This window comes from Netta rufina (genome assembly GCF_964035555.1).
Source record: "Netta rufina genome assembly, chromosome: 9".
NCBI classification, from domain to species: Eukaryota; Metazoa; Chordata; class Aves; order Anseriformes; family Anatidae; genus Netta; species Netta rufina.
Genome location: NC_140132.1, coordinates 12318389 through 12345851, shown reverse-complemented (window position 1 = coordinate 12345851; position 27463 = coordinate 12318389). Strand labels below are relative to the sequence as shown.

General features: G+C 39.3%; 2 protein-coding genes across 4 annotated transcripts in view; one reads left to right on the top strand and one right to left on the bottom strand.

The window, feature by feature from the left end:
- Positions 1–4534: 4534 nt before the first annotated feature.
- On the bottom strand, positions 4535–27158 carry SEPTIN2 (septin 2). 3 transcript variants are annotated; one of them, XM_084291697.1, is made up of 13 exons: positions 27079–27158; positions 25678–25710; positions 24263–24383; positions 20923–21009; positions 19909–20032; positions 18315–18449; positions 16625–16742; positions 13006–13107; positions 12551–12696; positions 11849–11932; positions 9720–9777; positions 7795–7898; positions 4535–7391 (listed from the first exon to the last, which is right to left on the bottom strand). In XM_084291697.1, exons 2-12 carry the CDS (start codon positions 25684–25686, stop codon positions 7803–7805), a joined length of 1080 nt encoding a protein of 359 aa, XP_084147823.1. In that variant the 5' UTR covers positions 25687–25710; positions 27079–27158; the 3' UTR covers positions 4535–7391; positions 7795–7802. The 3 variants fall into 3 exon arrangements, with proteins under 3 accessions (XP_084147823.1, XP_084147824.1, XP_084147825.1); XM_084291698.1 differs by lacking the exon at positions 27079–27158 and adding an exon at positions 26814–26951; XM_084291699.1 differs by lacking the exon at positions 20923–21009.
- Positions 27159–27297: 139 nt separating this feature from the next.
- Positions 27298–27463, top strand: part of HDLBP (high density lipoprotein binding protein) — a 37353-nt gene continuing 37187 nt past the window's right edge. The window contains exon 1 of the mRNA XM_084292192.1: positions 27298–27436. The gene's annotated coding sequence lies outside the window, so the exon portion shown is untranslated. The remainder of the gene's footprint in view (positions 27437–27463) is intronic.

Here is a 27463-nt window from a genome sequence, read left to right as displayed (position 1 = left end):
TATTTGCTGAGCATGGAAGGAAGATTACAACCAGTTTTCTCGCTCGGATTATGAACTTTCTGACTTTGCTAGTCAGCAAGCGAACTGCTTCACCAAAACAGCCCTGCCGAGCCAAAATGCGTCTTCTCTCCAGGGGAAAAAATCTCTGACATTTGAGCAAGTAAATACTATGGGAAGAGTGACCTAGGTTTTAGGCTCTGCATTTTGGAAAAGCTGCTTAAAAGCGAATTAAACACAGTAATTTGCAATTCCCCTGTTGTTTTTAATAAATGCAGGAGTGGGCATGTTCTGAATAAAGTATTTTACTGTCAATGCCTTTCCTTTTTCTTTTATTTTAATAAATACGATGCTTAAGCAGTATGGTACCTCTTTTAATAAGTATTTTGCATTAGCTATCAGGGTGTGTTTATTTACTCATTCTATAGGATACGCTGAGTTATCTTCACATAACATTGGACTTCTGCTTCCAACACAGGAATTTTCCCAGGAACTTTTGGCTTCTGCTTAGAAAAATGATGATTCTTTCTCTTTGTCCCATCAGCCTCAATTTGTTTCTCAATAAAAAGCAGGACAGCCAGCTTGAGGCACTTTAAGTAAGACAGCTCAACACAGTAAGCTGCTAATGGCTGGCACGTCTTTTAACTCAAATCTTTCTGACCTTTTGCAATTACTTTTCCTTTATGTGACTTAACGTGGCTGAGCAGAAATTTCTGTCTGGCAACTTGGACCTCTCTCAGAATTCAGCCGTACCTTAAATCTGACGTGCCAGCCAGCAGTTACATCACCACTGAAGATACGTGTAAAACTGAGGATCTCGGGAGGGCTGAGACTAGAGCACAATTACCTGCATCAGTCCTACAAAGCCATTTATGCTGGGGTTCAAACAAAGTAAGCAGGAGTTGGCCCCAGGCTTGGCAGAGAGAGTGCTCTGCTCATTTTTTCCTATCAAGGAGCTCTGTCTTTCCCACAGCAATCAAAGCACTGCACTTCTTGCCTTGTGGGACTTGTTTCTTGCAGCCGAACAGCCTGTCTGCAGGACCGCCTCTGCTCTAGCCAGAGGTAGGTTCTGAAAAGCATGTTGTTCTCAGTCAGAGATCGCTGGACACCTCCTCTGTCTCGCTAGATTTACAGGAACTCATTCCTGTGGGTGGAAATGAGCTTGGTTTTGCATTTCAAGTACCGAAACGAAACCTGCAAACTTACAGATACATCAGAAGATCTTGCCTTGCTAAACACAGGAGAAACTCCCCAGCACACCTGAAACCGACACACCTCTAAGTGGCTGTGAGCCAGACCCAGATCATCCTATCGCCTCTGGACCACGCTGACAACAAAGCTGGCCATCAAACCAGTCCTTGGACAAACTTCTTCCTCCTCCTCCTCCTCATGCTGCCTCTGTTCTGTTTCTGGACTCGACCCAGAGTTACACCAAATCTGATTTCGTGGCACATCCCCTCACACGGTTAGTGCGACAACAGGCTGGTTTCTGCACCCTTCATATCTCCTTATCAAAACAACACACAAGCAGGCAACAACACCTCTGTTTCCAGATGATGAAGAGATCCCTTATAGCACTGGGTTCTGTGCCTGCGTGCTCTGGCAGCAGGGTGACACACTGAGAAGACAGCTAGCCCAGCAGGACAAGGCCACCATGCCACTGGCTTTGGTAAATATGCAGGGAAAATGTTTGCCTTGCTGGTAAGCTGGGCTGCCTTCCCACCACCACCACACCTTCACCACCTTTTTTTTTTTTTTTCCTCGCCTTCTAGGATGCCTGAACGAATAGGAAGGATGCAGTGCAGCCCAGAACCACTACTTCCCATCTCCAGACACAAGAGACAAATGCGGTGGGAATGGGGCTCTAAAACAAGTTAACAGAAAAGCACATTTTAACTCTCCAGAGAAATCCACTCTGGAATTATTGCCTGCAGGAAAAACTCTATGGCAAGCTCAATTATAAAGTGTTTTAATAGCCCAAAAAAAAACTTTCCTTCCACTTCAGGAATCTCTTAAGAGTTACTTTCTAGCTTTGCCCCAGTATGTGTCAGTAGGAGTCCATTGATAAGTTTGCCGCTTCCATGTGGGACACTCTGAAAGGAAGATCCATCCAATGTCTGTCTGGTCAACCACAAGATAAACAGCAGTCACTGGTGCAAGCTACCTAAGGCAGGAAGCTTCGCTGCACTCACACCAACTACTCAAATATAAACAGGAAGACTCAACCAACTTTAAGGTTAAAATTCATAGGTCTGAACTTCATTTGCTTCAGAGTGTTTTGTGATGATATTCTGCTATTTTCCAGCTTTGGTGGAAGATAAATCAATAAAACACTCCAGCCCTTTGCACTTCTGATCCTGCTGCACAGGGTAGCAAACTGCACGAGTGCATTGTTACGAGAGATGTTGAATATAATCCTTCTTGGTAGGATTTGTTAATGAAGTGCCAAACATTCTTATCTCGTAGTCTCACAAGACAGCTTTCTTAGTCACTTACTTACCATTCTCTGAGTTCGTTAGAGTGTTTAAGCAGCAGGAGAGAGAAAACTCATTTATCTACATGTATCAACTAAATGGAAAACCTAGGAGCAAGTGGTGTGAATTTGATCTCCAGCCCAGCCATCCTAATATTCACCTGAAACAGATACACAGGAGGCTCTAAACTATCTCCTTGCTAAAGAGCCAAGGTGGCCAGGACTAATCTCCACCTACATCCTGGTCAAGTGTTCAGAAAAGGGATTGCTACTATAGGCAAGCCACTGCCACTCTAACTAGGACAACTGCAATCTACAAGAACATTACCCCAGAGTGAGGGATGAAGTTAGAGAAAAATGCTGGAAGCTTGCAGGGCACCAATGGAACAAACAGAGAAATGGCAGGAGCCTAAAGACAGGAGAGGAAAATAAAAACCCTGCTGTACAGCAAAGATGATCAAAAGAAGAAAAATCTTAAGTATGTTGCAGAATAGTGGAGTGGACAAAACAACTGTAAAAGAAGTATTCATAAAAGCGCAAGGAGAAATGTCTAAGCGTTCAGACAAAAAGGTGAAAAAAATGGAAAAATATACATACAAAGAAGAGAAAGCAGTTACCCAGAAAAATCTGCAGCCGAATATATTCAGATCCACTATACTCTTGCATATAAAAAAGGCATGAATTTATCTGCATAACTGCATACTAATAATTCACTGCAACTCCTCCAAAATAATCCAATAGCTTTGCTTTATAAAACAAATTTGAAATAAAATAAAACTTGTTCCAGCACATAAGTAAGACAACAATGCTGCCTACAAAAACAGAGTAGTGTAACGTTCCTTCTAGCACCATCAATAGCACACCAATGCACAAAGGACCTTTTTAATGTGCATAGTTAGATCTATTCTGCGGGTCATGTTTTTAATATTTATACCAGAATACTGCCACCAAATATTTTTGGAGATCCCAATCTTTCTTTTAGAAAAAAATGTAAGATTTCAGAATGCAGACAATGTAAGATTTTAAAATCTTACAATGTCTGCCCTGACTTAAGAGGTGTTTTACTTTTGCCATGCTATTTCAGTCCTTGTCCACAATTATCATTCTTTTTCTTTATGTGCATGGAACTAACCAATCTGGAAATTTTCCTTATAATAAGTTAACTAGAAATATCATTGTGCAACTCTTGGTGCAATTCTTTTTCAGGACTCCTTTCCAGAACTGGATTTGAATTCCATAAAAAGAAGTCTTCTACACTTGACAAAAAGGATGCTGTTCCAAAAGATCTAGATACGATCAATAAACAGAAAAAAAAATCTTTTAAAAAGCAGGTCTGATGTAATAATGATGCTTCCTTACTTATTCTCCCACTAAAGATGAATCTTCCTTGAGTGGATCAGTTCAACACTAAACACTGCAGATATACAAAACATACCCATAAATATACTCCAAAACAATCCATGAAGTTGTCACAGCATGCACAAGTCTTACCCCTGCGGAGTGGTCTGACAGCACCATGTGCACCTCCCAGCAGTGCAGAGCAATCCAACAAAGCAACCTCAAGTGACCCGTCCAGGTCAGGGCATATGAAAGGTAACACGTTTCGAATTCAAAGGACTGCCATAAAATGCTCTGGTATTAACAGTTAGCTCTGGAATCTAAGAACAAGGACACAGCCTGGTGCTCTCAACCTGTAACAGCCATACAGGTGGTTGGCATAGTTTTACAGGAAGTTGAGCCCCAAATTATTATGGAATTTCTAGAACAAAGATCAAAAAGCCTTTGACTCTCTCTTGAAATGAAGCACAATTCACTGGAAAACACAATAACCCTTCTGCATAAAGCACCACCCACAACAAGTAGCTTCATTCTGTGTTAACAGAATAATTAGGGGATGTGTAAGTTTGGTGAGAACTGTTGAAAAAGCAAGGTCCTATCAGCAGGGCTTCGGCATCTCTGGGAGCATCCAACGGGAAATGCACTGTATCAATAAACGTGGAGCATGCAATATTTAATGGACATATTGTACGCAGCTTCGGCATGGTGTTCTCTTTCAACCATGTCTAAATTACTCCTTTATATTTAAAACATATCACCACAAACAAACAAACATTACCAGGGTTGATTATAACAAGGAATCAAAACAAAATACAAAAAAAAATGTTTTTGCATTTTTATTATAGTCTTGGCTAGTGACAGTACATAAACCAGAATACAACAGTAAGTTTTTTGTGCCAAGAGCAAGACATCTTTGCAACCAAATATAAACCTCTGCAAATTCAGAAGTATTCTGATTCCTAAATTAGAAGCTGTAACAAAGCTATAAAAGGAAACAAATTATAGCCAGTTCAACACCACACCAAACATCTACCTTTTGTCTCCAAGTCTTTCTTCTACCAGTACTTGAAGGTTGTCTAAAAAAAAAAAGAATCTGTGAAACATAGTTTCACTTTTTATGTCTCACCATGAAACCACTGATGCAAGGCCAACGCAAGAGAATTGAAGGGAAAAGAGACCTTCAGAGACATCAGGCACACTACAGATGATCACCCCCAAAGACTTGGGAAGGGGAAGCAATTAGCTTTCAGTTAAAATGGAAAGTGCCATAAACTTGATTTTTCCCATGAAAAAAATATTTATGAAAGTATTTCTCCTGCTAGAATTTATAAATCAAAAATCACTTGCCTAAGAATCATTCAGAATACTTTACCCTGATGAAATATTTCAACAGATGCTATTTCAAAGGTTAAGATATAGCCTAAAGTAATTCCACAGGTAGTGACCAAACAGCACTTAATGCACAGACAACCTACTTTTACTCCCATGTTAGAAAATACAGGAGAAAAAGCAACATACACAGAGAGTTACGTGTACAACCCAGGACTGGTTTGCACACACAGATTTCACAGTTCAAGTACTGGTTTCCAGTACTATTGCAGCTTACAGTACCTACCAAGCTTAGATGTGAAAACACAAATGTCACTGTGTCGCTGTGCTCGAAATATTTATCAGAGATACCAGACTAATAATAGCTTAAAAGCAGGCAAATGCTGCAGAATCAGAAAAAAAACGGATCGGTGGCAACTACAGAACAGTATGGGAGCTCACAAAATACTTAGTAAAACACGAGTTACTTTTCTGGCATATTTATGACTACTGACTCACAAAAATGTATCAAAGATTTAGTAATACATAAGGTGCTGTGGAGTTGTTGCTTTGCTTTTTTTTTTTTTTCAGGTAATACTGCTATGTTATTTCTATGTGCTATTTAGAAAAGGCAATACAAGAACTTGGAAGTGCATGTTTTTCCATCTAAGTTTTATGTGTATATAATTTGACAAAACGGGACTTAGCCACTTCTGTGCATCTACATACATGTATATAAAAAGGTTTTCATTTACACCTTTGTGACGGTTAGGGAAGATCACACGTGTCATATACAAAACTTTGCGAACAATTGCTTTTGCAAAGAAAAATGGAGCTCCGTTTTTTTCTCTGCCCAGCAAAGGCTAGGGCAGAGAACTTTGCTTCACATTTTTAGAAAGATTCAAATATAAAGCGATTCATAAAACAGCAGTTTCAGGCAGGTAAAAATTTCTTCTGCTTAGCAGGTTCATATTTAATCTAACCATTTGAGTATCACTGAAATTAGCTGTAGAAATATTATTATTTAAAAAAAAAAAAAATTAAAAATTATAAAAATCGTTGCTGCACCTGAGCTCAGAACAGAGAAAAGCTGGAATTCTATCTACTTATTGGCTGTTCAGATGTTTTGTAACACATCACATTAGGAAATATGATTTCTGGCAGAGTAACTGCGTACTCTTCTCAGCTGCCACCTACATAGCTGTATGCTATAGCTGTTATTACATATGGCACATTCAGTGCCTACCACGATATGCAGCAGAAGTCCAGCCAAGCTCAAAACCAGTTTCCTTTGCTATCAGCATTAAGGAAAGTGACCTTGGCCTAAAAAACTGTGTAACACATTGGAGTCACCTCATAAGTATTACTGCTAACTCCAGGACCTTAAAATATAGTTCACTTTGATCCTGTCAGGCACAGATCACTCTAAAAAGAGTGGAAGTGTGCTAGTATATATGTTATACTACAATTAACAGTTTGCAATGCCCTAAAAATAGTATGAAAATATTCTCTAGGAATTAAAGAATTTCTTACGCATTTGGATATGGAAACACCCATGGACATAAAACTACTCTTTGGGGTTTATCTCATTTAACATACCAACATTATTCAAGCTTATTTGGTTACAGTAATGCCAGAAAACAGCAGGACTGATTTGTGCTGACGTACAAGAAACTCTTAAAAATACAGTGTGCCCTTAAAGAGGTATTTCCTCTTATTTCTTTTATTAAGATACAAGGCATGCCTGAATTCTAACTAGATACTTGCAGAGGCCAAAGGAGATCACCTGCACTCAGCAGAGACAGAAGAAGGGCTAGGGTCTCACAGACACACACCTGTAAACACTGCAAAAATATAAAACTAACCTTGCAAGGTTCCCTAATTAGTGACTATTACACACTACTGATATCACTAATAGCTGTTTATTTCTAAACATAATACAAAGTTAAAAGCAGGGAGTTAGTATGCCATATTAAAGCAAATCATCTAATGCCATGTCAGGCTAGAAGTTTCATTGTCTATTTTGTATCCCTAATACAATGGGAAACTGAAAATAAGCTCAATATAAGAATTACAAAACAAAAAGTGTGTATAATATATAAAATACTGACTGACTACATGTTATGAAATACGTATCACAAGAGTTACCACAACGCGTTTCCATGTTAAATTCTAAAATAATCTCCAAGTCACAAATTGGGCAAAAGGCATCCATGTAACACCATCGTAATTCAAATCCATGGAGTGTCTCCATTAAGTCAAGGTATAAAGTAATCTGAAAACAAGACAGAAAAATGCAATTTAAGATCTGCTATCTCCTTACATTGATAAAAAAGAAGCATAGACATTTTCAAAGCCACAATGAAATAACTTTGTGAGTTTGCGAACTACCCATTTATAGAATCTGAAAGATTACTTCTGTGATTCTTTCCAACGTACATTGTATAGACTTTCTGAAAAAAATGAATGCAAATACATGTGTCTGTGTAAGGCCATACTAATGTTTGGTTTAGTTTCAAGCCATTTCACTTCATAAACATCAGCTAAACATTAAAAATTAAAACAAAAGCTGAAACCTACAAAAACACGTCTTGTAAACATTTTTCCAAGACTTAATAGCACCCATAATAATGAGTAATAAAGAAAAACTTTGTAAAGTAGCTATTTGAACACCTTACCAAAGACTTTATACATGATGTCCACTGCTATCTCCTTCTCCACTTTGCATTTGCATCTGCATTTGTGCCTGCATTCTTGCGATCATCTCCTGCATGCGACGAAGCTGAAAATAGAGCATAGGAAAACCTTTAGCCTCATCTCACCTCAGAACACGATCCTTTGCTGTCACCACACTATTTATTATTCATATTAAAGAGGGAACACGCATCTGCATTGGCTTCATCTGACAAGCAGCAATCTCAGGTTATGGCTTGTTTTAATACTGCTCATCTTCAACCACTAAGAGGTTGGAAAATTGCCTGACTGAAATAAGCAGGCTGTATTAGTTTAACTTGGGACAAGGTTTCTAAGTATCCCTAAGAAGAAGCAAAGATTTCCATTTAAGTTAAACAGATAAGAATGATGGTGTTGAAGTGCTGAACAAGCACACTTACCAAACCTTATCATAGGAACACAAGCAGCTTGTTTAAGTTCCTCCAACTACACCTATATATCTGCCATCAAAAATAAAACCCTGTGAGGATTACTTCTCAACTTCTGTACTAGTGATGACTAGGTGAAAGCAAGGATTACAGGTAAACCATCCAAGGAGATGTATGCATTATTAAAAACTGTTTTAGTTCAGTTGTACAACACTGCAACGTTTAAACACAGGGTAATCAAGTAACTCAGCTACTAAGACTAAGTCCTGTACCTTCAACAGGGTTGACTTAAATTCTTTTATGGTACGAAACTTTGAAAGATAAGTCAAACTCAGCACTGAAATATTTCTGTGTGTCTTTGCATATTTACACTTTAAACTCAGACTGAAATGTTAAACTTAACAATGAAAATTAAGCCAGTAAGACGTTACACTACAGTTTTTTTGTATTCCTTGAAACAACGATCTTTTCCCTGGCTATCTTTTAGGACTTGGATAGCTGCTAAGGCCAGTACTGGGAGCCTGAGGGTCTTCTTGAGCTAGGGCATAGCAAAAGATCCATCTAACTCAGCCTTCTTTCCAGACTGGCTATTAGGAAATGAATGGAAAAGTCCAACAGCATGTGCACACACATAAGCTCTCAAATTCTAGAAATATGTCATTTCAGAACTTTCTAAATCAAAACATTCTGCCATTGTGTTCAGCGACCACCTTCAGGTTCTCAATATGCTCAAAATTCCATGCTAATGAGTACCACAATTTACAAATACTTTATATACTAAAAGTATCTTTTCTGTTAAAAAAAAAAAAAAAAGCCACCTATTAATTTCATTAAATTCAGCCTGCTTCTTTTATTGTAGTTTCCCATTCATCCTGACGGCTATGATTGTATAAACCCCTCACTACTTCCTTCCCTTCTGTCATCTACTCCCCAAAAGGAACATTAAGTAGTATGCCATCAGAGGGGACCTGCCTCTGGTCTCTGCTTTAGCCATTCTGCCCACTCTTTGCTATTCATTGTATATTTTCCTAGTCATAGCTATATCCTCTTTGAATTAGGGGGACCACAAAAACAGTGTTAGAGCTCTGAATTATGGATTTATCACAGCGGCAAAACGAGAATTTTCATGTTGTTCTTCATTCCTGGTAATTCCCACCATTGTTTCCTCCCTTGCTGCCGAGCATAACTTTTTCCCAATCTGCAATTGCTGATTTTAGAACCTTTTCTCATATATGAGGATGGCTCTCCCTTCCCGCACAAATGACTTGTACAACGGAATCTGACATTTACTAGATTCTGCTTGTTCCAATAAATTAGAATTCTGAGGCTCTCCTATACTTCTCCACATTCTCTTTTGTTACTGTACCTTGAATAACTTTATATTAGCAAATTCTGTTTCCCTTTACAAATTATCAAGATCGTGCAAATCAATTGTCTTTAAACAGCAATAAAAAAAAATAAAAATTCCCCCATCACAAGAGTACAGAAATTTTTCATCTTACTTCAGCTTCTTTTTCAAGCAGAATCTGGTCTTTATTTACTTCTTCATCTTCTATTTTCCTACAATAAACAAATATTGTTCAACAACATGCATACACTCTGGATCTTGCCTTTTCAGTGAATATTTTGTTGACAAAACACAAGGCTTTCAGAACACATTGTATATGTTTCATAACACACACAAAGTTTACTGAAACACGTTCCCCACGTAGCTGCTATTCACTTTTTTTAATATATATTTATTCCTTACTCCTTTACGAAGTTATGCCCAGAACAAGCATAAGCTTCAAAATGAGTTCTGGCTATGACATGACAGATCTTTTTACACAGGTATCAGTGAAAACTATTTCTGAAAAGTACTCACATGAAGAAGTTTACCTGATTATAACATTATCTTAACCGATTGCAATTGGTGTGCCATGCAGGTATAGCAATTCAGAAATCTGAGTACAGAAGCACTGTACTCAATTCTTTTTCACCGGTGCAGTAAATCAATACAAATTGATACACAAAATCAAAACAATGCCAGACAAGATATTAACAAAAACATGGAAGCAGCATGTAAAACATCTAGAAATTATTAATCTGAAAACTCAGCTACCCTCAGGTGGATCCTTTTTTTTTGATGCAGTTCTATCCCATCTCTAACTTCATGAACCACGTTTACTTGCAAACACCTAAACAGTATACATTAAGTTATATCTTACCCTTAAAGCTTCTAGAAAGTAAAAAGCTAAAACCAACAAGATAGGAAGTCCATTCTCCTTTTTTCATTACTGCATTGTACTTAAAAATCATTCATTAAAAGTCATTCAAAAAAAAGGAGTACATTTATCTTTGAGAAAACTTGCTTCTGTGCATTTGCACACTTTTCTGTAAGATTGCCAGAGAAATCAAATCCCGTGTCCAAAAGCCTCTAGAAACACTGCCAAGGACTGCCAGTGGAATAGGTACAAATCTGAAACAAATTCCCGTGTAAAGCACCCTCACTTAAAATAGCTTAACTCAAGTGCAGGAACACTTTGGAAATGTAAAAACAAAGATCTCTCTGCCACTCAGCTAGACAAGACACAAAAGCATGTTTTAGTTGCATAAAGATATCTAAACTTAACAGCAACTGACTGTCATGGGTCCTTGGCAGAGGCAACTTCAAATCCTCAAAAAAAAAGAGGATTTTTTTGACTTTACTTTAACTCTAGACACCCCAACGTGACACTACTTCTAAGACCTTTGTAAATACCTGTTGGGTAACAGGTACCAGAACTTGACAGTCTTTTAGCTTGAATTTCAGAACTCAGGATTTAAGTCAGGGGGGAAAAGTATGTCACCATGGCAGAAGGGAAAACTGAACTAGTAGGCCAACCCTACAGGCAGAATCAAACTCCTTTTTCTGAAAATAGACCAGGCATATGACAAAGCCTATTTCAAGAGTAGAAGTTACATAATGGAAAAAGCTTTGCAAAATATATCAAATCCACTGAAATGTGCAATTATGAAACCCTCTAGTGGTTGAAATAAGAGAAGCAACCTAAAAATCTAAACCAGGAAACATACCCAGTTTTCAGCAAGAGCTCACGAATTCAACTTTGTAAACCCTGCTATTTTAGGTAAAAATGGGGTATTCTGCCTGCCTGTTTTACCACAGCACAAAATAGGGTAGAAAGACATTATTCTCTGACTGCTTTGCAAAGAAAATTATTTATTTATATCGTGTTAAATAAAGCAGTGCAGGACTTGTTTCTCTTCTTAAAGACACAGTACAGATATTCAAGTGGTTAAGTCAAAAAAGGGATTTCTTTGAATGCATCAGCTAATCTAATTTGCACATTTTTAGATCTCTGTCATACACATCTGCCCTACTTATATACCCAAACACTCTGATCCAACTGCATTCAAGTCTTAAACAAAACAGAGATCTCACTATACCCTTTTTAGTGTCACAACCATCTCTTCAGATTTACATACTACTTTTTCTTACTGTCAGTGTAAGCTGATTGATTGAGTTTTGTGTTGACTGTAACTAGAGAGCTGTCCATGATCTACGAAATCCTAGCAATGAAATGGGGGGATAGGAGAAGAATAAAATAAATTCAGAGGAGGAAGAAACAGCTTATAACAATAAGATGACAACCTGCCGCCTCGTTTGAGCCTCTCAGAGCGGAAGTTCTCATAGTGAAGATCCTGGGTCACCTCTTGAAGATCTTGCATGTGGGTGCTAGAGGAAGGAAGAAAAATCAAACGATAAAACACATCAGCGTCACATCAGCGTGGTTAAGGAACTCTCACATTCAGCACTGCATTCGGTCACTGAGTTCAGCGTGTGCACCCATTTAACATGCTAATTTCAAGGCTAATGTAAGTTAAATCGGTGCAATGAAAGACAGAGACACCACCCCAGACCCCAAGACAGCCTCTATGTAAGCCTGTACTCCTGTGTGAGACATTTGACGAAGTAGCGCTGGGCAGGGGATGCTGAGTAGCACAGCTGAAAAAACTTAAATACCAAAACTGTGAAGTCTATAAAAGCACACAGAAACAAGCACAAGGTGCAAAGCAACCTGGTTTATATTCATGGCTGTCTGTGTTCAACAGAAGAATTAGACATACGATTATTTTCACAGAACTTCTGAGTAATTCAGATTGGAAAGGATTTGTGGCCCTCTCGTCCAATCCTTACCTACACTAGCTAGATCAAGGTTGCTCATGGCCTTCTCCAGATGAATTCCACATCCCTGAGGATTCCACAACCGCTCCACACCCCCGTCCCAATGTTTCAGTATCTTCCTAATTTATTTATTTATTTACTACTATTTAATTGGAGTTTTCTACTTACATTAGCATGGTCCTCAGCTTCAGAAAGTCATTATGTTCAGGATTCTCCACTTCAACGACACCCCATGGGTAAAGTCGGCCTCTAACTTTTTTACCTTTAGCTTCAATGAGTTGATTGGATCCCACTACACAAAATGGAATGCTGGCCTGAAAGTCAAAAATTCAAAAATTACCAACAATGAGCTAGACAAACAACTCAAAAAAAAAAAAAAAAAAAAAAAAAAAACCTCTTATTCCTCTCAGCACTGCATATATTGGTAGTAAATATACAATGTTTTTAATTTGAAGCTGTCAAAAGCTTGTAGGGGAAAAAATGTCATTGTAACCACTATCTTCCAGATAAGGAAGCCTAGGCACAGAGCTACAGTAACTCACTCAAGGTCTCATCAAAGGTCACGTTCTGTATTTTGTTTTAAAGCCATCTGAGCACTCTGAAAAGATACAGCGTATTCATACCTTCAGCAGTCTTGTCTGCTCTTTAAAATCTTCATCCTCGTCTGATTCAGCATCAGGCAGGTGATAAATCTTGATGCCATGCTCTTCGATTTCATCCAGAATCTGAGATTTACATAAAAGAAATGGAGGTAATATACATGTAAAGTGAGCACTTTTAAAACTTAAGATAAAATTAATCAGGCCAGAGATTGTGTATATCTTACTAATTCGTATTCATTGCCAACTATTTGTTTTTAAGGAAGATATTCAACAACTCCTCGCCACAGACCTTCAGACAAACTGTGGCACATTTATTCCATTGCTTTATTTTAACGTTTTGAAAGCTTCCACTATTTAAAAGTTGTATTTACAATGAAATTGTAAATTACATTGAGGAAACTTAGTCCTCCTGAAAAAATGTCTACCAAATAACAATGATTATTGTACATAAACAAGACCTGCAATTGAGCCTTGCAGTGTTTCATCTCCAACAATTTATTACACATAAAATTACACATATGACTAGCTGTGAAATTTTATTTTAAATGAAGCTATAAAAACAATGCAAACAATTCTTCCTTCCTTATTTATCTTGCTCCACATTAGCTGTAACTGTCAAAACTGAAGTACAACCTTCCTCGTCCTTCCTAGGGAATATTACTATATTCTAGTATAGAATATTATTGTATTCTAGTATTACTAGAGAACAAAACTGAGTTTTCTCTTCCAAACAGGATTAGAGATTTTTAAAATGTCACAGAATGGAGAAGTTTTAACCTTTTGATACTAGTATTATTTGCCATGCACTTTGCAATGGAAGAAAATTAATGTATTTCAACCATTTAAGTCCCTGAACATCAAGTAGCAAAGCTTTTTTTGCGTGTGTTGTATTTGCCTATTTAAAATACGCAAATTTATTTTGCTTTCTGTTTGCCTCATTTCATTCACATCTTGATTCTAATTGAAAACCCGTGGTTCACTCCTCATTCAAGCTGCAAATTAGAGAGAAAAATTGCTTAATTCAGGTGATGATCATCCTCTTTCCCGCAACCTAAGGCAGTCCTAATGCTGCTTTACTGTGTCAGTAATTATCTTTAGCTTTTACAAAATGTAACATAGCAGCAAGACAGCGCTATACTGCAACTGTGTTTAAATGTGAACAGTTCAACCAGGGGATCAGGCCCAGTCAGCATGGGTTCATGAAAGGCAAGTCCTGCCCAACCAACCTCATCTCCTTCTGCGACCTGCCTGGTGGATGAGGGAAAGGTTGTCACAGTCTGCCTAGACTTCAGCAAGGCTTTTGTCACAGTCTCCCACAGCATTCTCCTGGAGAAGCTGGCAGCCCATGGCTTGGACAGGCACACTCTGTGCTAGGTTAAAAACATGCTGGGTGACCGGGCCCAGAGTGGTGGTGAACGGAGTGAAATTCAGCTGGTGACCAGTCACCAGTGGTGTTCCCCAGGGGTCAGTGTTGGGGCCCAGCCTCTTTAATATTCTTATTGATGACTGGGTGAGGGAAGTGAGTGCACCCTCAGTAAGTTTGCAGGTGACACCAAGCTGGGGGGGGGAAGTGTCGATCTGCCGGAGGGCAGGAAGGCCCTGCAGAGGGACCTGGGCAGGATGGGTCAATGGGCAGAGGCCAAGGGGATGAGGTTCAGCACAGCTCAGGGCCGGGTCCTGCACTTTGGCCACAACAACCCCATGCAGCACTACAGGCTGGGGACAGAGTGGCTGGAAAGCTGTGCAGAGGGAAGGGATCTGGAAGTGCTGATGGATGCTCGCCTGAACACGAGCCAGCAGTGTGCCCAGGTGGCCAAGAAGGCCAACGGCATCCTGGCTGTGTCAGGAGCAGTGCAGCCAGCGGGGCCGGGGAGGTGATCGTCCCCCTGGGCTCTGCTCTGGTGAGGCCGCACCTCAAGTGCTGGGTTCAGCTCTGGGCCCCTCACTGCCAGAAGGACATCGAGGCCCTGGAGCGTGTCCAGAGCAGGGCTGCGAAGCTGGGGAAGGGCCTGGGACACAAGTGCTGTGAGGAGCGGCTGAGGGAGCTGGGGGGGGTTGGTCTGGAGAAGGGGAGGCTCAGGGGAGACCTCATTGCTCTCTGCAACTGCCTGAAAGGAAGCTGTGGGGAGCTGGGGGTCGGCCTCTTCTCACAGGTAACCAGTGATAGGACCTGGGAATGGCCTCAAGCTGTGCCAGGGGAGGTTCAGGTTGAAATGAGGAGACATTTCTGCTCAGAAAGAGCAGTCAGGCACTGGGACAGGTTGCCCAGGGAGGTGGTGGAGTCACCGTCCCTGGGGGTGTTCAAGGCAAGGCTGGATGTGGTGCTTGGGGACAGGGTTCAGTGGCGACAGTGGTGGTAGGGGGGTGGTTGGGCCAGGTGGTCTTGGAGGGCTCTTCCAAGCCTGGTGATTCTATGACTCCAAGTAATATAGCAGGTAAACAATAAATAGAGTCAAAGAGATTAATATATAGTTTACTATTTTAAGACTGTTAACACATGCCTATCACTCCAAGTGTTGGCTAAAAGGCCTTCCCCACAATCAGTTATGGTCAAATACACCACCTGGAGCCTTGCATTCAGCTCCGGGGCCCCAGCACAAGAAGGACATGGAGCTGTTGGAGCAGGTTTAGAGGAAGCCATGAAGATGATTAATGGGCTGGAGAACTGCTATGGAGCCAGGCTGAGGGAGTTGAGGTTGTTCAGCCTGGAGAAGAGAAGGCTCTGGGGAGACCTTACAGTGTCCTTCCAGTGCCTACAGGGGGCTACAGGAAATCTGGGGAGGGACTCTCCTGAGTGACAAACACCACAAATCCTTTTTTTCTGTATTATAACTGTTAAGAATGGCATCAGGAGCTGGAATCCATTTGACATAAACCCAAATTTTTCTCTTAGAAAACAAACTTATTTCTGCAGAATTTTAGCAGAATAAGTATTTCAAAGTAATGTACTTTTGCAAGTTGGGTAAATTAACTATAAGGGTTTTCAGAATGGGAGAGTAATAGACAAAGTTTTAAATATAACAAATAAGCCTGCATCAAATGAGCACAACTTAATTCTCTATCACTTCAGTCTAAACTTCATAGTTACTAACTCATGATGGTTTGTTGTACTGTTCCTCCCCTCAGTAAATACTACCAAGTCCTACAAGACTGAATGTGTTCAGGTGCCTAGCCTATGGAAGGAGGAATGTATTAGAAGAGAGTGACGTAGTAAAATCTTTAAAAAAAAATCCTGTTTTTCAGTCATCAGTATTCTGACATATGAAGATTATAGATGCTTTGTCTCTGCTTTGGAGATCATGATCTCTGCTTTGGGACTCATCAAACAGGTCAGGAGAAATTACCACTAGCAGATGCACTTAGATATTTTCCAAAGTTTCAAAATTCACTCAGTGTAATTGTAGATGTAGCCAGATCTGCCATTTCACAGGCAACATTTTAAAGACAATTTCTCAGTTAAATACATAACAGAAGAACTCACAAGATATCAAACTACATATTAAATGCTACACAGTGCACATGAAATTATGTTTTTCTTGGTGAGAACAGAGTAAGGGTGAAAGAGAACACTCCTCTTGTCAGTGACTAAGTTGCTATAGCCGAAGTATAACACTTTTCTGTGAGCCAGAAAAATACTTACCCTCTTCTTTAGTCTTTCTCGCTCTTTCAGAGAAAGTGTATCAGCTTTTGCAATCACTGGTACAATATTTACTTTGTTGTGTATGGCCTTCATAAATTCAACATCCAGAGGCTTAAGGCTAAAAATAAAATATGGAAAAATAGTATTTTTAATCTAAATGACCAAAGTATCTTCACACCAACATTGACCAGACCAACAAAAAAAGCTTTTGTTAAGCATGTCAACAGTAAGAGGAGATCTGAGGAAAACACTGAACTGATGCTTGATGAAGATGGCCACCTAACAAATAAGGTTAAGGAAAAGGAGTTTAATGCCTTTTTTTTTGCCTCAGTTTTTAATATTAAAGATAGACCTTGGGTTCCCTGGTTCTCTACATTTCTCATTGTCCTCTGAGGACCACAACTGGACAAGCATTAACCTTTCACTGAAGTGGCCACTGAAATTGTAAGGTACAAGTTTTATCAGCTGAACATTCCTAAACCTAAATCCATAGGGCCTGATGGTGTACTGAAGGAGTTAGTGGATGTTATAGCTGGACCCCTCTCAACAATTTCCCAGGTCTTTGGATTCTGGGGAGGACCCTGCTGACTGGAAGCTGGCCAATGTTATACCTGCACAAGAGGAGACCCAGGCAACTACAGACCTGTCAGTATCACCTCAACATCCAGAAAAGTTATGGAGAAGATTGTCCTGGGGGATACTGAAAGATGTTTAAAGAGCAAAGCTACTGTCAAGGAATAGCCAACGTGGGTTCACGAAGGGAAGGTCCTGCCTTACTAATTTGATCTGCTTCTACAGTAAGGTCACCCACTTAGTGGACAAAGAGAAAGTGGTAGATATGATCTTTCTGGATTTTAGTAAGACTTCTGATACCACCCCTCACAGTATCCTTCTGGATAGATTGTCCAACTGGGAGATAAAAAGGCTCGCACTACGCTGGGTGATGAGCTGGCTGAATGGTAGAGCTCAAAGGGTTGTGCTGGGAGGGGCTACATCTGGCTGGCAGCTGGTCATTAGCAGTATTCCCCAGGGCTCAATTCTACAGCTAGTTATGCTCAATATTTTTAACAGTGATCTCGATATAGGAACTGAATCCAAAAGCTTGCTTCAAAACAGCTGGTAAAAGGGTTGGAAAGCATGTCCTGTGAGCAGACACTGAAGACATTTGGCTTGCCTAGTCCGGAGAAAAGATGGTTAAGAAGTGACCTCATCACTCTCTACAACTTCCTGAGGAGGAATAGAGAGCGAAGTGCTCCTCTCTTCTCCCTGGTAACTTGTGATAGGACATGCAGCAACAGCACAAATCTGTGCAATGAGAGCTTCAGACTGGGTATTAGGAAAAATGTCTATACCATGAACCCTCATGGTCAAACACTGGAACAGACTTCCTAGTGGCATGGTTGATGCCCCAAGCTTGTCCGTGTTCAAGAGGTATTTGGATAATGCCCTCATTAATATGCTTTAACTTTTATTTAGCCCTAAAGTGGTCAGGCAATTGGACTCGATAATCTTTGCAGTTCCCTTCCAACTGAACAATTCTAATTCTAAATGTCCCTCCTCTTAGTTTTAATACTTAAGTAATGACAATCTGATCCTGATAATTTAAAACAAATGGTGCAAAACAAATTCCCTGAAGTGAAAAAATGAAGAATTTTTATTTTTCAAAAATAAAAATGACAGAAATACTTACCCATGACCAAACGGTGAAATGAAATAGAAGCAGCAATGAACGCGGTTATCTATGATATGCCTTCTGTTCAAACCACTCTCATCATGCAGATATCGCTCAAACTGCTCATCAATGTAGGAGATTATGGTCTTAAAACTGTGAAACAAATTGAGATTTAAGAAATCATGCTCATTCCCAAACGGCCAATAATTTTAGTGAATTTTCAAAGGTTACATTAAAATACCCAGACCTCCTGCTGATGAAGCAGCCTGTTGATGGACAAAAGTAATTTACTGACACCGTAAAATTATCTTAAGCACATATCCTAGCATTTTATTTGAATGCCAAAATAATAAACAATAACTACTATGGATAATAAATATATATATTTATATATTAAGATAAAATAAAAATACATATACACATAATGATACACATCTCAACTTCTAAGTAAACTGCTCTTGGGCTAGTATTCATCTTGTGATTAGCATTAATTGCACATACTCAAGACAATCTAAGCTTCTTGTTCTAAATCAATTTAAAACATCAAATTATTGATGCTGATGCAACAGCAAATTCGCCAACAGCTGAAACAGAGATGCAAAACTGCTGAAATCTTGCATCATACTGCTCTGAGTTGCATCTCTCTTAACCACTTCACCTTACACACAAATTTGTTTGGTTTGAGCAGACAGCTATGCTCCTCCTATTGTATACTTGCCAACGATAAATACCCAAGGCTAAAAAGATGGAATTATCAGTTTATTACTGAATGGAAGAATAAAATAAAAAGTGCATCTCCGAACGCTGGCTTGAGACATTGATTCCCAGTTAAGGTGGAGAACCAATCTTAGAAGCAATTCGTAGATCCCAAACAAAACTTTACTAATGGGAGAACAGGGAAGCAAAAAGGGCAGCAAGATGCCACAGTGAAAATGGATGAGATGGACCAGCAAATTCTTGACAGAAAGTTGGCCAAAGTGCAGCAGAGGCTATCACTGAATGCCATTAATCAAGATTTATTGGTACTTACTAGAAAGCAAACTTTTCAAGACACTCGAGAACCTAAGACAATTAAAATACACTTAAAAAAAAAAAAAAAACAAAGCATGGAGTCTGAGAGTGCCCAAACAAATGCAGACAAGATCTAATGGTGAATTTTTATTTGCACCAAAGACTAGATGGATTACTTTCTCAGGGGTTTGTTTAATTCACTGTGTCCCAGTGGTTCCACTGCTTTCTGAATATAAGAGTCAAGTACATGATCCACTTAAAACCCTTCCAAACCTAAAAAAGTTAACCAAGGAGAGAGAAAAATAAAAAATATCAAAGCATCTGTGTCACAGCATTTTTCAAGCTGTGGATGAAGTTAACTGATGCTTCTTATTTATCTCATATAGCAACTGAAAACATTTTTAAACTTCAATCACATCTAAAATTAAACCAAGCTTCCTCAAAATTAGAAAATTTGCCCATCTCTCCGAAAGCAACACCTCAAATTCAGCACTTAACCTAACACGTGAAAAAAGGCAGATATTGACTTATATCATTAGATGTAATGTGAAACGGGTGTTCAGTCATCAAATCTAGATCAATATGTACTCTGTGTACGCACCAATCTCGACAATTGATAGCATCTCCATATCCTGGTGTATCTACAACCGTCAGACGCAGCTTCACACCCCTCTCTTCTATTTCAACTGTTGAGGCTTCAATCTGCACAGTGCGTTCAATCTTCTCTAAAAGACAAGAAACTTGATCTTTCAGAACAGAATTTATAAGGCTGTCATTTTGAGACACTATCAAAGGATTGATTGTCAGGTTATGAAAATCTTTTAGATTTCTTACTTGTTTCAAATTTTATATAGAAACTGAGGCAAAAGGGAGTGACTGAGAAAAAAGTGTAAGTACTCAGCAATTTGTAGAACAATACTAAGTTATATGTAACATGTTATTTTCCTAAGGTTTAAAGTAGTTTTCAGCCAACGTGATAAATTTTTAAAGCAAGTTGTTTAACAAGTAGAAAAGAGGAAGAAATAGTATCTCAATCTATATTCTTACAATATTATCTTTCATTGCATTATTGTATGCCTTGTTTAACAGGATAAAAAATGGACAAGGAGCTGAAGATGAAATGGAGGTGAAGTGCTGTGGTGATTTTTACCTTGCTGGGCAGCTGAACTCCACCACAACCGCTCTCTCACTCCCCCTCCTCAGAGGAGGAGGGGAAGAAGAAACAAGTTCGAGTGCACATGCACATCTACCCAGACCAAAGGAATCAAGTTGCAATCCCAAGCAAACATAAAAAGTGTTCAAGTTTAGAATTGCAATAGATTCTAAAAGTTTCCAATTGCTTTTGTTGATTATTTCTCTTAATGTGACACGATGACATATTTTAAGCAGAGATTAGCACACAGATGCCAGTATGACTCTTCAGCACACCCAAGGACTAAACTACACAGACCAAGAACTGAAGAAATCAGCTCTACAATCAGTGGTAGCTCAAGTATCAGCCAATACATTAGAAATTAGTAGAGCTTGAAACAACTGGCTGATAATAAAATCCAAACAAAAATATTCAACTTCAAATCATCAAGAACAGAAAAAAACAGAACAAAAGTGTGTTTACCAGCAGCTCCTGGGATTATCCTTTCTGGGTAGAGATCTGTCAAGAATAGGCTGTTTATTAATGTAGATTTTCCCAATCCAGATTCACCTGTGATTCAATTTACAGATAAAGTCAATATATTTGCATGATTAATCTCCATTGTATCCAGAAAGTTTCATCTGACTGTATATTTTTTCATGTCAAATCTATATTTTTTTGCCATTTAAACATTTACAGCTCATTAATACAACTTAGAATTTTGTATTAGAAAAAAATTGCACAGCAATGTTGAATTACAATTTATTCATCTCAACGTTACAATACACTTTCTCAGAGTTTTCAGAGATGATTTGTAATTAAAACTTCTAGGCAAGTGGAATTCTGATCATTTTAAAATTAGACTTTAATTTCCCATATTACGTGTCCTGATTTTTTTAAGGTAAACTTTTCTGCTAGCACTCCAGAATATCGTACACACTGAGAAGCTGGGCCTTGTCTAGGCCATATCATCAATTTAAACAATGAAAGAGGTTGTTACTGAGCTTTTGCAAAGATCACCTTCATAAAGTGTGATTTATTCCCACTTTTTATACTAATAGGGAAAAAAATGAGGGGAAAGGAACATGATACGACTGCTGAGGATGCACAAAGTAATTTTTTAACTGATGAAATTGGGGTTTACCAAAGCGTACCAGATATGTTTTTCTTCCGGAGTTACTGACTGAGCCATCAGAAAAGTTCAAAAGCTAAGTAATTAGCTAAATACCAAGAACTAAATCAGAAAAAAATGTCAGCATAAAGAAGACCAGCAACTCAAACTGCTCAGTACATGAATTCACTGAACAAATTATTCTTTGAGAATAAAAAAGTAAAAATGGAGAGGGCTACTTGATCCCTCTAAGCAACAAAGTCTGTTCTGTAACAGCAGCCTGAGAAAAATAACTGAACAGCAACAACAAAAAAGAATTCTTTTTTAAATAAAGATTTGACTAGAAGATGCTGTTTTGTGATGCCTTATAGAACACATCTCTCAAGATAAGATTTTACCAGTGCAGCCTTCACCAGTGAAAGAGACATGCAGCCAGACTAATTCAACACTCGCATGGCATCATTTCAGCAAAACCAAGAAAACTTCAATTTCAACCAGTGACACGCTTCTTACTTTCATCCTGGGTAAATATTACATCTAAATCAAATCAGTTTTCACTGCCTCTGTCAAAAATGAACGAAACAGCATCTATTGTAACTACTGGCCCCAGCAGTTAGAGTTGAGTGACTCTCAAGTGAAAGAACTGTTTAGATGAAGCCATATCTTAATAATCAGAATAAACATGCAATTGTTAATAAATACAAGTGGTTATGATTTCTTCAGATGCAACAGAGACAAGCAAACAAATCGTTATAAACTCCAGCTTATTTTTTCCCCAACCATGACAAAATACTTGAAATAACAACATGAAGAAAAAGCATTGATCAAGACACTGTCAGTCCAGAAAGCCTAAAAACAAAACAGGCAAAACATTTCCCTGATCAGAAAATGAGAAATACAGTTAGTGGAGAACTACAGTTCAATACAGACATTGTGATACAGCCCACAAGAGAATATACTTAAACCCCATACATATTTCAAGAGAAAGAATTCACATTCCAAACTGCTGAAATAATCAACAACTTAAAGCGCAGTTTATTTTGTCTTAACTTCCATCAACTGCCTCCCTCTGCTAGCGTATCTCAAAATATCACTCCACATTTGCAATGAAGTTACTTTTCTGCAAGTTCTCTTGCTGCAGTTTTCATTTATCCCTTAGAACAGCGGCAGGCAGTGACTACAGAGTTCGATTTTACTCTGAGACATGGTGGGGTTAATTGCCTTTCTGTTACTCTGACACCATGTCATTTTCCCACAAGTTTCTATTCTACAAAAGAGCAGAAACAGCTGTATGGTCTATATAATTTTGCACAGCTTTCTGCAAGAATTGTTTTAGATAGCCCTATTTGTGATGCATCTGAAAGAGCTCTGGATATTAAGCACACCCTTGTTTGGCAGACCTAGGATCACAGAACAGTAAATTCCAAAGAGTGACAGCAGATACCAGGATTTCCAACATCTAAAGGCTGGCTTTACCCTTAGATTTTATAAGGTATCCATTATGATACTATCCTAGGCAAATCCAACAGAGCTAAAATGAAATGACTCCCAACAATTAAAAGGCATTTAGCAAGCAGTGTAACTTAATTTCCCTATGTCCTTGTTCCCTCTTCCCTCTCCTCCCTCACCCCAGGTAACAGGAAACAACTGCCATAAAATTCTAGGAAGCCGAAAACAAGGGCCAGTGCTGTCCAACACTGCACTGTTGAAGAGATAAATGGGGCAAAAGCAAGGCTAGGGCTGTCATTTGGCAAAACTAATGACAGGTTTGAGGACAGATTCTTCCTATAACTACTGGAATCCAAAACAATTAAGAACTTAAACACCTACTATCACATACCGACTCACCTCTCCTGCTCATTTCCACAGTGATGTCCCCTTGGACAAATCTAGCACATGCAAATGGGCTTTACTTCTTATGAAGACATAAAAAAGAATCTGACTGCAAACAACTCTATTAGGATACTTCTGTCTTCAAGGTGAAAATTAGAGTTTAAACACCAAGTTCTGGAGTTACAGTGCCCAAGCAATAAGAAATATAGATTCAGGAAAAACACAAAGCCTGATTTGTGAAGCCTACTTAATCTGCAAAAATATCACTGACTTTTGAGAGCATGGATCAGAGTCTTTCTGCAGATGCAGATTTCTCTTCCCATTCCTAAGATCAACATAGACTGTCAATGAAATACCTAATAGAATTACACTTTAAATTTTAACTACTAACAGACAATCAGTATCAATTTGAAAAGTAAAACCTCACATCAAACCAACTAAATTAATTCTCATTCTTCTCTTACAAAAATATTCAGAAGGGGTGGAAAGACCAGAGTTTGGATTCTCTTGAACTACATAGCAAATAGTTTAAATAGTCTCCTTGATACCATTTGCTTAATAAAAACAAGCAAGCAAACAAAGCATCTATTCAAATTCACTTTTAAGCTAAATTTTAAATGGAATGCTTGAACCCTGTAAGACAACAAAATTTCTTCACCACATCCACAAAATTATTAACATATTCAAACACGGTTTGTAACATGGAAAACAACTGATGCATGAATTAATAAACTATAAAAGAAAGTTAAATGCTACAGTCCAGAAGAGCTTTCTGATGCTAGCCAACGCCTTACAATAGTAGAAGCAATATTCACTTTAACTCCACACTCTACATAAGCAAGAATTTGTTGTGAGGAAGACTATGAAACATTTTCTTACCAACCACCATAAGAGTAAATTCAAAGCCTTTCTTCACAGACTTCCGATGAACCTGATTGGGAAGGTTGGCAAACCCAACGTAGCCAGGGGTTTCCGGATTGGTAAACTGAGCAGGCTGTTGCTAAAAATAAAATAAAATAAGACAATAATAAAAAAAACATACAAGATATACTTGTTTGGTAAGTGATCTCCTCAGCTATTTCAAATGCAACAAACCAGAAAAGGAAGCATGGAAAAATCAGTAAAAATCAGTTTTGTAGCTCATTTAGCTCTCAGAAGTTCTGCCTTCGACTGTTCTCACTAGAACTTCTTAAGAAACAGAAAATAATGTCAATCCCATTGATAAGACGATGGGATATGGGATTCCTCACCCATCATTTAACATGTGAAATCATTCAAAACTATGTGACATACGGAGAGTAAACTAGATGCTTTTTCCTGTTATTCAATAGTTTCACAATGAAGTATAGAACAACTGCCTTCAACTAAAGCTTAGAAAAAAATGTTTCATTTACTCTTGTTTACCCTCATTCAGTCAAGATCACCTCAAGTAAAAAAAAAAAAAGGTTTATTTATTGAAGTACTGTTAATCACAGTCTTCTTAAATGATGCCTTCACACCCATTTAAAATAAAAATGCTTGTGCATGAGGCATATGCACTAAAATAAGTATGACTTTTACTAATCTGGTTTTTGGCACTTATGAAGAGATAGTCATCTGCTGGAAGACCTCATTAGAGATCTCTTTCAAAAGGAAAAGAAAATTATACAAGTGCGATTCAAATGCCCTCTACTACAAATACCATAGAGAAATCTTTAGATCTGTTAGTTTCCCTCTTCAAATATATTATTTGAGTACCTTTTATCATTCATTTCACTCCAATAAACTAACGTAAATGTTTTAACCTGTTATACTAAACACGAGACCAAGAATTAGTTGAATCTCAGCTTTTTTTTTTAATATATATGTTACTGCACTTTCAGGGAGCATTTTCCTGATCAGTTGACTACATGAACAAATAAATACGTTACCAATAAGTTAAATACAAGAACATCCTTCTCTGAAATTATTTCTGCTCAAAACACAGCAGAAGGATGGAAGTTTCAGTGAAAATGTTAACAGGGAACTTCTATACAAACCCATGAGCAAAATTAAATCCTTCCAGGAGCATTAGTTAACTACAGAGTTTCATGCTCTATGTAGAAAATTGCTTTAATATGTATATTATCTAACTCAATAACTCGCTATTATCTTCTAAATGTGAATTCTCTCTCACTTGTGAGCTGTAAATTTACCTTACACAGGCCCACCAAAAACAAAGTAATGGTTAAATAGTCTGTGTCTGTAGATAATTTTTTAAAAACAAAATATACATTCTGCATTGTTACATATGAAGGCAAAAATGTTATTCTTACCTTAGACATTTTTATGGAATGTCAGGAACGAATCTGAAAACAAAACAAAAAATGTATTCCAGATTATTAAAAATCGCATGAGGAGAAAAAAAAAACAAATATCCACTTTGAATGCTAAATTAGGAAACGAGCATCCTTGAATAAACATGGACATTTTGAAACAGTGCAAATCACTTCTCACAGAGGAAAAATATTTGAATCTTCAGTATTAACAAGGAGCAGAATTGTCAGCAAACATTAGGCAGTTTATTCCCATCAGTAGACAATACATTCAAGCAACATTAACATGGCAACATTAATGTATGACAAACCATACTGAAGCCTGAAAAAGAAAAGTTCACATCCCTTCCAGAAACTAACCAAAATATGCTAAAAGGCATATTACCACTTACAGGAAATATGTTTTTTTTTTCAAAGCTCAAAAAAACCAACAAAACCCTCACACAGTTTTTTTTTTTCTTTTTAAACTTCCCCCCCTCGCCATTTCCTTTCATGCTTGAGTGTTCTGTAAAGAGTTGATGGCTTCAAAAGGAAACGTTTTCTCCTCCTCTTTGGTCTAGATGCTTGCAAACTCAGTCATCCATTTTAACTTTTGCTGCCAAGTTCAGATTTTTGCACACAGCTCTGTCACACAGAGATACAAAGCACAGGGGAAAAAAAGAAACTTCTCATTTGACACCTCTGTGCAACAATGTCTTGTAACCAAGACCTGCCAACACCAGTGGACTTCTAACAGGCTAACTTGCATCATTTCAAGAGATAATATCATTCACTACGATAATCTAAAAGTGTCAACACGAGCAGGACCCTTGTCAGATGAGTGCTCCAGGTCCCCTTTCTGGTTCCTCCTCTGCCTCACCCTCTTTAACCAAAAAGGGATCTGTTCCCACGCGCAGAGCCCACGTAGCAGAGCTGCCTCTTATCTGGAGGACTCCAGCTCTCATTGTGTGGGCAGGAAGCTATCGCCATCCGACTCCTTCCACTGCCCCACTGCAGCACGCTCGCCCTTCGCACCTCTCAGCACAGAGCGAAAGCCGTGCAGCTCGCTTCCCAGGTGAAATTTCACTCTGAAAATAAAAACTACTGCCTGCAAGGCCAGGAATTCCCCCGGTAAGCCGACGTGCGAGCAGCCAAACCTCCTGCAGCCGAAGATGCTCCTCGTGAGGCTTCTCCCCGCGGACGGGCCTGGGACGCCGCGGGTCCCTGCGGAGCTCCCCACAGCCGCCGGGGGAACCCCACGCTCAGGATCCGATGCTGCAAGCGAGGATTTTCTGAATCTACCCAATTTCAGCGCCGTGGCTCTGCGGGGGGGACGCTGCCACCGGGCCTCGAGCACGGCGCCCCCTCACGGAGCCCCCCTCAGCCCCCTGTGTCCCGCCCCCCCAGTGCCCCTCAGCTCACCTCAGCCGCCGGCCCCGCCAACCGCCCGCCGCGCGCGCAGCCCCCGAGGCAGGGCGGGAAGCTGAGAGCGGCACCACCGCCCCGCCCGCCCTATTTAAGCCCCGCCCCCCTTTAAGCCCCGCCCATCTCTCCTTAAGCCCCGCCCCTAAGGAGCTGTCGGTCAAAGCGCGGAGCCGCGGGCCCCTCCCCTCCCGTGCGCATGCGCCCGCCCCGTTCCCATAGCAACCGGGCGGGCAAGGGCCGCGGGGCGGGGCCGGCTGTGTGCGGGTAGGTCACGCGAGTCCCTCTTCTTCCCCAAGATGGCGGCCGGCCGCTCGGCCTCGTACCCAGCATAGGCTTCGCCGCGGGCCTACTAGAGGTAACGGCGGCTCGTGGCGGCGCCCGA

What these genes read in the sequence shown, in the direction of transcription:
- SEPTIN2 (XM_084291697.1), bottom strand. An exon ending in ATTTACTCTTATGGTGGTTG is followed by an intron (nt 21,010 to 24,262) that starts GTAAGAAAATGT and finishes ATTGAATCACAG; the next exon opens with GTGAATCTGGATTGGGAAAA. An exon ending in AAGCTGAGGACCATGCTAAT is followed by an intron (nt 11,933 to 12,550) that starts GTAAGTAGAAAA and finishes TCCTTCCTCTAG; the next exon opens with CACCCACATGCAAGATCTTC.